At 43.9% G+C, this 12,534-nt stretch overlaps 1 protein-coding gene across 1 annotated transcript in view; it reads left to right on the forward strand.

The window, feature by feature from the left end:
* klf7a (Kruppel-like factor 7a) overlaps positions 1-12,534 on the forward strand; it is a 34,888-nt gene that overhangs the window by 17,738 nt on the left and 4,616 nt on the right. The window contains exons 2-3 of the mRNA XM_041032787.1: positions 1,696-2,323; positions 9,174-9,297. Of these exons, the coding sequence (XP_040888721.1) occupies positions 1,696-2,323; positions 9,174-9,297 (752 nt within the window). The remainder of the gene's footprint in view (positions 1-1,695; positions 2,324-9,173; positions 9,298-12,534) is intronic.

The following is a 12,534-nucleotide window of genomic DNA, read 5'->3' on the forward strand; positions in this document are numbered from 1 at the left end:
CTCTCACTTATCCGTTTCTATCCTCTTTTCCGCTCCCTTGAACTATCTCTACCTCACACACACACACTCCCCTTGGTTTGCAGTTCTCAGCGTTTTGCTGAATAAAGTCCCCTTTAACTGACTGGTTTTGGTGGATAATTAGTCCTCACCTTGGGAGAGGAGGAGACCACAGTAAGAAAAAGAGGAAAAAATAAGGTGGAGAAAAAAAGAGTGATTTTGGGGAATCAATAGCGGGTGAGGCAGAAGGAGGAGGGTAATGGCAAAAATGAGCGAGAGCAATGGGGGTGCGAGAGACTGTGAAAAGAGCAGCTTTGGGGTTTTTTTTCAGTACCTTATGGGGCAGTGCATGCTATTCCCTTCATCATGTCTCGACGCCTTCAATATTTAATTGTGCTCTGAAAGAAAGAATTAAAAAAAAAAAAAAGCCTCTCATTTAATTCATGATTCACTGTCCGGAGCCGTCAAGGAAACAGTGGAGACCTCTTAGATAGTGCATGAAAGAAGTTATTTTTTAAAGCCATCACAGGAAAAAAAAAAGGGGAAAAAAGCATGTAGGCGTGCAGTGGAGGGAGGTGGTGCAACACATTATCTTCTCACTGTAGATGTGGTCTCGAGCTTTTTAATTTGATGTCAGTATGCAAATACAGTCAAAAAACAACTCCAAATCCCTTTTTATTCCTGGAAGAAGACGACGACTTTGAGGAGAAATCACACTCCCTTAGCAACAGACCCCACCCCCCTCCCAAAAAGAAAAAAAAAATGCACGGTTTTAATTTTAGAAGGTGCAAACAAGGGAAGGGGGGGTGTTGTAAGATTGTAAATGTCTCTGATGTGTTCAGTCTGTACAACCTTATTCCTGATAATGGAACTAGCTACTCTGTCTGTCAGAGCCTATTTACACACAAATGAAGTGGCGAGTAGCACGCGCCCAGTGGAGCTGCTAGCCTCCATCTCAGCTGTCACAACGGGTTAGTGGCTACAAGCGCAACACAACGATCCCTGGGATCAAACTGGTGTCGTCCATTCAAACATAATAGCTTCATCCTTGGACATGGAGCGTCTCTTTCCCTCGCTGGCTCTCCTTTTAGACCCTTCCCAGCTTGTTGCAAAGTAATAGACTTCTCAGGATGCCAGTTCACACAAATCGGGGATGCAGTCTTTTATTTGCCCTCCGCGGGGAGAGGTGTTTGGAGTAATAGGGATGAAGCAAACCATAACTACAGCTGAATAAATCTTCCTATCTCGGCTCAGTGGAAGCCGGTGCACACATGGCTTGTCAAAGCTCTATAAAATGTTGTTTGATAGGAGTTGTGTGCAGTTTAGGGCTTCTCCTCTTGCTATCCACTCGCCTCGCTTTCGTTCCACGCTACAGCGGTTGCAATCAATCAGTGTGTAATCAGCCGTCTTGCTGGAGCTGCCAGGTAATCCTGGCTGTCTTGCAGACTATCTGCGCCTGTGTGCATGTGACAGCTGGCAGAGCTGCTAAGTTGCCTGCCTGGGTGAGTGGATGGCACCATGCAGATTTTCTCTCCACAGCGCGTAAAGGCATATCAGATGATCTGATGGCTGTTGAAACGGTCAAGTGGGATTTAAGAGTGAGGATGTGCATTTTCTTTACAGTGCAGTTGCCCAAATGCGTGAACTTGGCTGAGCTGAATCTCAATTGAGTCTTTTCTCCTGCTTTCTCTCTTATAGACCTGCCTAGAATTGGAACGCTATCTGCAGACGGAGCCCAAGCGTCTGTCTGAACTCTTTGACCAAGACCTGGATGGCCTCCTAACTCCGGCCTATCTAAAGGAGGATGGCGAGGAAGAGCTGACAGAATCTCTGCTCCCCAGCCTGCCCAGCCTCCCTGAGCCCCCGACCCCACCTCCAGTGATCCTCTGCCCGACAAGGAAGAACGTCCCCTCCACTGGTGCAATGAAAAGGGACCTCAAACCCAAAAACCAGGGGCTAGAAAACGGAGAAGGGATGGAGGGAGTCCATCAGGCCCAACTGAGCGCCGTCACCTCCCTGACACCCCCGTCATCACCAGAACTGGGCCGTCACCTCGTCAAACCCAACCAGACGCTGACGGCCTCAGCTGATGGGACGCTCACCCTGAAGCTGGTGGCCAGGAAGGTGGGGCTTAGTGCGGCCCGGTTGGTGGCGGGGCATGCCCTCCCTGTACGAATGAAGGACGAAGATGAGGGGGCTGCATGTGTGATTGGGGTTGGGGAGCTACCAGAGAACAAGAAGAGGATTCACCGTTGCCAGTTCAATGGCTGCAGGAAGGTGTACACCAAGAGCTCCCACCTAAAGGCTCATCAGAGGACACACACGGGTGAGTATTTGTCAAAAGCCTGAAGAAATTTGCAAACAAATAGATTATTGACTATTTTCTAGAAGTAATTGGGTCAGTAATTGTTTTGTTTGAAGAGGAAGTGGTTCAGCTATTTTGGTTTTGCAAGCAAAAATCAGTCAGAATGCCCTTTTCATTCTCATGCCTCAGTTTGCATTTTCAGCACAGGTGAAAAAAAAAATGCACAGGCCTCTTCGATGTGCAAAAGTCATTTAGCTTCAGGACTGGTGTGATATAGTTGTTTGGAATTGCCCACACAGCTCAAAGTAATTTAAGTAACATTTATTTGTGTGAATGTGTATGCTTGTAAATGGATAGGAATTGTATAGACACATATTGTTATGTGATCTAAATATAGTTAGTGAATATGAGCATATTAGTTGGTTCACGCTTCAGGTGTAATGTCAGTAAGTGGCTCAAAGAGACTTTCATCACAGCAGCTCTGAGGACACCTTTCTCACCAGAGGCAGCTACTTGACACACCTGCTGCTAATGAAACTGATTGACACTCATTGTTGGTGACAGGTTAAAAAGACTCAATCCTGCAGCTAAATGACTGTTGCACAGTGAAGCGGGTACAGCTACAATGTCCGTACTGAGCATAGAAACTGAAACTGAGACTGAAAGAGCTGGTTTGGTGTGCAGATTCTTTCTCTGCTTGCTGGACTTTGACTAGAGTTAGACTAGAGTTTGGGGTTTTTTGTTTGTTTTTTGTTTTTTTTTTACCTTTGATGTTTTTTCTTATTCCAATTTTCTTCTGCCAGTGTTTTTCTCAAAGTCTCAGCAACTGAATCAGACATTCATACCATGGGGGACAGTTTGCTTATGGATTATTCTTTTGGTCTATGATGGGAAATAAACTGTGTAAGCATTTTTCTGTAAGAGAGATATAAAATGTGGGCTGTTTTCAGAGTAGCCTGATATCAGCTTTTTTATCTCTCTCTGTGGTCTATATGAGCGCTACATAACCACCCATCCATTCAGTCATCCATTTATTCACACATCCTTCCAGCTGGTCAGGTTTCTGAGTTCCTAGATAACCTGACTTGAGATAATTGAGGGAAATCCACCTGCTTCACATTTGTGGAACACGTACAAAATGCACCAAGTGATAAGAAATGTTAAAAGGAGCAGCTCTGTAATCATGGAACAGACTTAAACCCTGGTCCCCTCTGTGCCGTATGGAAATATCACTGTGTAAGATAAAAATGTGATGATTTAAGAAAACCCACCTCTCTTATCCCACTCTTTCTACCAAATACATCTCTGTGCCAAACCAGGACAGGTCCTCCTTGTCAAGGTTCTTCTCGAGAAGGAAAGGGGGGAGGGTTCAGGAGCTATAACTCTCCTGCTCTTCCATCTCAATCCCAAACCACTCAGACCCCTGTCGGGGAGCTGTCCTCCGTCTGAGTAACTGCACAGTGATGGATGGATTGACCTGGATAGGCCGCCATTTCCCCGATTTATTTCAGGCCCTCCCGTCCTCTATGTGTTCTATAAGTCTAGGTCAGTGGTTCTCAAACTGAGGGTGTCTGATTTTGCAGAGGTGGTAATAAGATCATTTTAAGACAATGGAAATATGTTTCAAATATGAGAGTGCATTATAATTTAATAGAGGCAGATCATGAGAGATAACCATCAGAGTGTCTATATTTACTGTTTTTAATTAGCAGGTTTAGGGTTCAGCAACCTTTTGCCTACAGTTTGTTTTCACAACAAACATGTTTGCAGTGTTTATTTAAAGTCTTGAACGTTTCCTCTTTTGGTTTGTTTAGGAAGGTGAGAACAATGTCTTTTAAACAATGGTGGAAATAAGTGGGCTGAATGTCTCTACCCTCCCCCCCCCCCCCCCCCCCCCACCCCCCCCCCACCCCCAACAGAGGCATCCAGGGGTATAATGAGATGAATATTGACACCTGATAGGCAGCTATGGCTCATGCCTGAAAAGCCTGGAATAACAAATTAAATGTGTGGTGGACTGCCATCTGGACTGATGCTAATATATAGCTGTATCTTTACATGTTTTAACTGATGGAGGTACAGCAAACAGCGTCCATCATGCTAAATGAAGTTACAGTGACAGAAATTAGATTTGCTTGCTCCCCACCATCTAAACCCCTCCAGTGTTTGGTTGACAGATCACCGAAGCTGTCCAACAAAGATGCTACATGTGACTTGTTTACTAGCGCAGGCTCGCTTGTATTTTGAGGGGTGTGAATTTGAAGAAAGTCAACTTGTCAACTTCTGCATGTTAAGGATGATGAAAACACGCATACGTGTGATCACACCCTCGGTGGTGCACACCACAGGTTTAGGTGTCAGACTGACTGGAACAAAGGGCACAGACACGCGATCACTGATTTGCCCAGCGTGGTATGCCTTGATTCTTTTTTTTTTTTTTTTTTTTAAATATATATATTATTTTTTAATTCAACTTATCAATTAACAGTCATTTTGTCAAATATTAGAAAATCCCAAGTTCTGAGAGCTCAAGATATTGTCCTCATATTGCACAGAAAAAAAATTACACTGCACTGTACAATACATGAATACACTAGCCTAAAAAATTCAGGATGATCCTTGTCAGATCTAAATATCACCTTTGAAATCTACTATAGTTGTAAGGTAATGAGGCATCCTTTCTCTCAGTATCCGGTAACATTTAAATATTGATAGGGTAATGATTTAATGACATATAATGTTACATATAGGACCATAAAGGGCTCATTTCCTTGAGGAACCCTTCCTCCACGAGCTTATAATTGACACTTAAGGTGCTTTGGATAAAAGCATCTTCCCAAAGAACATCTGTGTTGTTATTCAAACCAGGAAGGTGGAATCATAAAGGGGGGGATGTCGACATAAGATGACAAAAGAAAACACAAAAGCTAAAGAAAAAGCAAAGGAAGAGGAGAGACTGACGTGGAGTGAAACAAAGAGTAGACGAAGACAGAAGACAGGAATGGGGGAGGTACAGTAGAGCGACCCTCTTCAGAAAAAGACAGCAGTGCCACGGGCTCCTCCATTCAGTGAGCCATTATCCTGACAAGTTTAAAGATGTCATTACTCAAATCCTCTTTTTCTTAGTTGTTATTTCCATAAATTACCGACGGAGAAAAGGCTACGATTTAATCTGGAATTAGACGGGCTGAGTTGAAATGACAGTGCCCTGTAGAGCTTTTTGTGAATAGGCTTATGGCAGATAAGGAATGGAACAATTAGATTTTGGGCAGGGTGAGGGAACGGGTAAAACACGAGGACTGTTGGGTTATTCTGCCTTCTCTCTCTCCCTCTCCCTCTCTCTTTCCCTGCTTCTCATCCGTCTTGCTCTCTCGCTTTTTCCATGTTTCTAATCTTTCTCCCTCTCTCCCACTTTCGTTGTAAATCACTGTTTTCGTAATATATGTGTGTATGCATGGCTCTCTCTCATGCTCTTATTTTATCGCTCTGTTCTTTTGCCACTCTCTCTAAGGGCTGAATGGTATGAGGAAAATATCTAACTGCAGTTTTTTTCTTACCACTGTTGTGCTGTTTCCTTATTTGTGGTCTTCATAGGATTACAGAGGATCTCTTTTTACCACCCCTAATAACAGAATGTATGTGGGCATCCCTATTCATACGCTTGTATGTACTGACCTTGCCATTTTTTTGCACTGGGGCTGTTTTTCGTTGTTGTGACAACCCGCCTTAGTTCTAATTAAAGGAAATCACACTGCATACAATTAAATTTTAAGCTTCCAACTTTGTGGCAGTACCTTGGGGAAGGCCCTGTCTTGTTTTCCTATGTTTGGTGTGGAAGAACTTAACTGGCCTGCACAGGGTCCTGACCTCAACCCCATGCAACACCTTTAGATTAAACTGGAACACCGACTGCACGTCACCCAGCATCAGTGTTGGACCTTGCTAATGTTCCTGCGGCTGAATGGGAGCAAATCCCTGCAGCCAGGTTCCAAAATCTCATGGAAGGTCTTCTATTAAACATGATTTTAATAATTTCTCCACTAGTTGCCTGGCATTTGCTGTCACCAGCTACTAAAATCCCTGCTACTTGTCCACCCAGTCTCCGGATACATCTCCTAGATTGGCTATCCAGAGAAAGATCCACCACTCCACTTTCAGCCCTACTTGTCCATCATTCTCATGCCTCTCCCTAACATAATTTATTTCCCCATCAGTTCTCCCAACTATCATTTATGTTTCGTAACCCGTTTCTCTTGTCCTCTCCCTCTGAGCTCATCACCAGTGCTAGAGTTGTGGGCAGGAGCCTGTAAAACGTTCTCCAAGAGCTTCTCTAATGACCTCTGAGACCCGGACGCCCTCTTTCAGCTCCAACTAATGGAGGGAATGCAATTAACTTCAGCACTGGCACCTGAGAGGCTGGAGCGAGTGCGTGCATGTGTGTGAGTGTATGGATGTGTGTATATGTGTGTGTGTGTGTGTGAGCATTCGGAAGTAACAGATTACACATAATGGTATTACAGTGACTCAGGAAACACCCAGTTATCAGATTACAGATGAGAAATATGTAATTGCTTATTTCATTACTGCAAAGAAAAAAAAATTTAAAGGGAAAAAGCATTTTGATTGCACATCATTTTTGCCTGAAATGAGTGAATAGTGTCCGCTAATGGGGATCTGATTAAATAGTGCAGAATAAATAATGGTTTTCAACAACAGCACTGTCCAAAACCCTGATTCTTTAAATCAGAAGAAATAATCCACTTAGCGTTATAATCTACATTATATGTTTTACAGGCAAAGTAATCCAAAAGTAACAGAGCATAATCAGATTATGTTGCTGAGTTTGGGCTAATCCCATGGATTAGGTTACTGATTGGCATTTTAAGCTGCCAATCAGTCATATTGTACGTAGCATTGTATTATAAAAGTTCCAGTCCAGAGTGTGTGTGTGTGAATGTGTGACTGTGTGTGTTTTCAGAAGGCGAGTGTGTACCTGCGAGAGGGAGAGGAGAGCGGAGGGGGGATTCTGTTTCTAGGCAACGGAGGGCAGCGTATCGTTGAAGGAGTCGGTAGCTGAGTGGTTATGTACTGCTGCAGGCTCTGGTCTCTTAGTGCCCCTCCTCCCTCCCCTCCTCCTGCACCACCATCACCAGCACCCCTACTACTACCACCACCACCATCAGCACCCCAGCCTTGTCCCTCCCTCCTCCCCTCTTGCCCCATACAGCTCTACAGTCACCGTCGCTAGGCAACTGCCTCCGTGCTCTACCAGCGTGCTCGGTAATTGGCCGGTGGCATGGCGGCGTGCCGTTGCCAGATCCAGCCAGCTGCACTGACTACTGCCTCCTCATGTTTCAGTACACACACACCCCCACCTTCTCAGACACACACACACAAATATACCCCGCCCCCTTGCTCCCGTTGCTATGCAACACAATCAGGCATCCCTGCCTCCCAGGAATCTCATTGGCCAGAGCTGGATGGCCCAGACCTGCTGTTCTGGGTGTTTCTGGGAAGTCAGGCAGTATGAAGGGATGCACGTCCACAATAGGGACATGCATGGATGGTTGGACTGGGCTAATTTCTGGTCTCTAACCTAAAGGGACTTAAACCGCACCTTTTTGATTAACACAAAAATGTTTACTGAACAGGGTTTACCCCATATAAACAATATTTTATCTGACATAAAATCTTTTAGTGTCAAATGGATGTAAGTGATCCTAAAAATCATGAGCTTAAAGGGGGAAACAAGTCAAAATGAATCAAAACTTATTAAGAGTTATCAGTTACTGCCATTGTTAGTGTTTTCTTTTTCATTATTGCTGAGTGGAGGTTGTTATTTTCTCACTTTATCACCTCATCACAGCTGTAACCTAATGCACCTCTGTTTCTCACCACCAAACCTTACATGATTCCTGCTAATAGAGTGCTCTGTAACACTGCTGCTCTGTAGTGTATTTGATTGAAAATGCCTGAGCAGGTCACATGTTGAGAGATTTGTGTTTTCTGATCTCATTTTTTCAGCTTTGCATTTTAGAACATGAAACTGCAGTTCATGTTTGTGGCATTTGACACTCTGAAAACACAGAAATGTACCTTTAATTGGAACACAGAAATACTGTATACGCTATTGATTTTTTTTTTTTTTTTTTTTAACTTCTGCCACATGAACAAATCTACACACAATCAGTAGATTTCCACAACAGCTGGTGCAGATAATGACACCAAACCACTACTGTCTTTCTCCAAGCACTCTTCTCAGTCTTCACTGTTCTCACAGAGCAGTTGATCCATTGATTGTGCCTCTTTTGATAATCACATTCAACAAATTAAGCCAGTTTTTGTGTCGAAGCCACTCAAGCAGAGCTGGTCAGTGTGTCAGTGTGTCTGCATTCAACCACGAGCCAGCGGTCCAGATGGGATGTGACTGATGCAGGTGACATCTTCGGAGCTGGACGCAGCTGGCAGATTGTGGCTTCGTTGCCATTATGCCGTGTGACTGGCCTAATTATCACTACCCCCTCCCCTGCCGGCATATCTGCAGCCTCCTCTGCCTTAATCCACTTCTGCAGCACTTCTCTCCTACTCCACGTTTCCCACTCTACCCTCCACTCATCTTCTGCACGTTCAGCAAGATTGGAGACCAGTGGGAGCCTCGCCATCTCGCTGTTGAACATTTCCTTGCTCTCTTTCTAACCCCTAAAAAAAGTAGGGGGAAAGTTAAGGGGGGCACAGGGATATCTTTCAGTGAAATACCAGGGGTTTTTGCATGACCACAGAAGACAAATAGGCGTGTGATTGGTAGATGAGCGATGAAACAGGTGCTTATGCAATTTTTTTTGTTTTATTTGTTGTTGTTTTCATTCCTCAGGTGAGAAACCGTACAAATGCTCGTGGGAGGGCTGCGAGTGGCGATTCGCCCGGAGTGACGAGCTGACGAGGCACTACCGCAAACACACTGGCGCCAAGCCTTTTAAGTGCAACCACTGTGACAGGTCTGTCAAAACACAACTCTCACTCCTTTCCTCTCCCTTATATGTTTTTCCTCTATTTTCCAAGGGTTATTTGAAGTACTTCCACTTGCACAGCAGGCTCTGTTTTCCCATTGTGTTTTGTACACAGTTTGGTTTGGTAAAGAAGTGCAACAAGATGCTGGTAACACACCCAAATGTGTTTGGTACTGACCCAGTTTGAAAGAGTGCTGGCAGGATTACTAATTTGTGCTCCTCTGCAACACACGTACAGCCCAACCTGCTCAGCCTTTCAATGGGAATCCAAAGAGTGCTCAGTCTGCTCTACACCCACATTAGGCCCTGTGCAGAATATTAAGAGTGGATCTTCTCTCTTCGTGATTTGAAGGTTGCTTTCACAGGGTTTTTTCCATCATTACTAAACTGTGATATAAAACAGTAAACTGTGAAACTTGATCAGAAGCCTTTTAGAAAGTATTACTCAGTAGTAAATCATACCAGTTTTTGGTGTGTTGGATGTTTTAGAAGAAAAACGTATTTGGTGAATTTCTGAAACCACCGTGACCCAAAATACAGGTGTGTGTGTTGGTGTAAATAAAGCCTCAGGCTGGCCCAGTGATCAGTGACTATCCTGTAAACCGGATGATTCCAGGTCTGATCCCTGTGACCTGAGCACCAGTGTCCTTGAGCAGCACAAACCGACCAGCAGAGCTTTTTGCCACACACAAATAACGTGTGGGTTTAACAAATAGATTTTCTTTAAATTGCCAGCTGTCCTCTGTTTGTCTTTCTCACGTTTCTTGACACTTTATGTTTAGCATCCTACAAATCAGAAAAGACCCTGCTAATGTCAACCAGAGGCGTGCAGGTGCATGGCTTTGTGACTTTGAAAAGCTGACTCTACCTCAGCCTCTTAATTAGTCGCCCTGGCTTCTGTTTAATTATGAAGCACAGCAAAACGTTAATTTGCCAGACTGCTTAAACGTGGCCCCGGTGACGAAATCATCAAGCATTCAGAGGCCGTCATTCATTATGAAACGATCTGCAAGACACAAAAATGTTTTCTTCTTTTTTAATTACATTCTTCTGTCTGTGATCTGTCCTTCACTGACACCTCTGGGATCTCTGAGCAATATTGTCTACAGGAGCCATAGTATTTAAGGCAAAGGACCCCAGGTGAAAATTTGGATGAAAAGGTCATTTTGAAGGTACTGCACTGCAAATTTATAGTTTTATAAAACAGTAGTATATTTCCCATTTGTATTCCCGCTGCAATAAGTAATCTCAGTAAACAGAAACACTGCAGTGGCCATATTCTCAAAAAGATAAAGTATCTGAATGTGGTTGTCTCTGTTCGTTCTTTTTTTTTTTTTTTTTTTTAATTTGCTGTATAAATATAGCTGTCAAAAATAACTTCAAATTCATTTGTAAATTACACACAGCAGTATTAAGAGATGCATCCAGTGTCCAAAACTGTTTTACACAACACACTGCATGTGTGTGCGTGTGCAGCCTGTTTCACAGCCAGAGAATAACTCACAATACAGAATATGTGACCTCTTGAATCATGTATAAGTTCATTATGGAAGGACAAAAAGAAATCCCTCTTCACCTGGGGTACTTTGCCTTAATGTGCATGAAGGAGTGTGTGTCCTGGTCATCAGTGCATATGAGTGAATGTGTGTGTGTGTGTGTGTGTGTGGGGGGGGGGGGGGGGGGGGGGGGGGGGTGAGAGAGAGCAGAGGGCCAGGCTGTGTCAACTTAATCAGGTCTCAGCTGGACAGACTGTAAATACAGTATCCCTCCCTTCCCCTCCTCCCCAATTTCCCACCTCCCCCCACCACCAGACACCACCCCCCCCCTCCCCCTGCAGGCACATCCCTAATTTGGGCCCACCTCTGTCATGTGTCACAAGGCGCCCAACCCCTCCAGCCCAGCACACACAAAAACACACACATACACCCTGCTGAGATGAAGGAAGAGGGGAAACAGGGGAGACAGAGAAGACGGGGTGAAAGATTGAGGATGGGGGGAATGGGGAGAGTTGGTGGGGGGGCAGACCCACGGTGTGCCAGCTGGTGTCGTGCCCCCGAGTCGTGACTCATACTTTACCATCTGTCTCACTCAGCACACACACATTTGCACACTCACACACAAACATGTGTTTGTTTGCATGCACTCGCTCGTGTATACAAAAAAAAGAGGAACACATACACGCAGATACACATGCACACACATACGCAGGTGTGACAGTAAGACAGATGAGTGGTGGCTCATCACAGTGTAACTCCCCCTCTTGGCCAAATACTGATTCATCCAGACATCTTAGACAGTTGTTTCTGTCTCAGCGGAAAGAGCCAATCTGAAACTGGTGTCAAAAAAATCAACAGTTGCAGAACTGCATGAGGGAGACTGACTCTCTAACTGGGCTTTTATGTTTAAATGCTTTTACCCGAGTGGATTAAGGCATTTTAGTAAAATGTTATTTCAGCTGATGATTGATTACTAGTTTGCTTGTTGTAAGGAGTATTAGCAAAATGTGTCATTAAAAAATAAAAATGACAATTTTAGTTTCATTCTACGATTTGGTCACTAATGTAAAACGGTGCTGGGAGGTCTGCATTACATGATATCATGGGACAACAGCCCTGTGAGCCTAAGACTTCTCATTTCAGACACATTTCCTGACCTTCTGTCAGTAAATTTAAAAGAGCTTTCAGAAGATGGAGCAATTTGGGAGCAGTTGTTTCTTTTTTCTCTCAGCAAACTCTAAAACAATCTCAAATATTTCTTTAACACACTAATCACTAGAACATGCAGCTTCCAATTACCTAAAAGAAAGCAACAATTTGCACAGCACTCCTCTTGGGAATGGAGTTGTAATATTAGTTCAGCAGGCATGCAACAGAAACACTGTTGATCTGGTAATGATGATGAAAAAGTAGGTCTCATATAATGGCTGCATCTGTATGTAAGCATGCACGGAATAAACAACACACCAGCTGAAAGCATACATTATGTCAATTTGTGGCAATCAGGTTGAAGTAATCAAACATTTTAAAACCCTCCTGTAAAAAATGGGCCAGTGTACTTCCAGAGCATTTTCATTTTTCACCGTGCAGCTACGCCCCACCAATTCTGCAAGCCGGTTTTCAGATGAGAGGCTTCGATTCATCTAATTTAACTATCGTTTTACAGCACATGTTTTGCATGCTGCTTTTTTTTTTCCTTTTTTTTCTTCCCCCTCCCTCCACAGTGTTT

The sequence above is a fragment of the Toxotes jaculatrix genome, chromosome 24 (genome assembly GCF_017976425.1).
Source record: "Toxotes jaculatrix isolate fToxJac2 chromosome 24, fToxJac2.pri, whole genome shotgun sequence".
NCBI classification, from domain to species: domain Eukaryota; kingdom Metazoa; phylum Chordata; class Actinopteri; family Toxotidae; genus Toxotes; species Toxotes jaculatrix.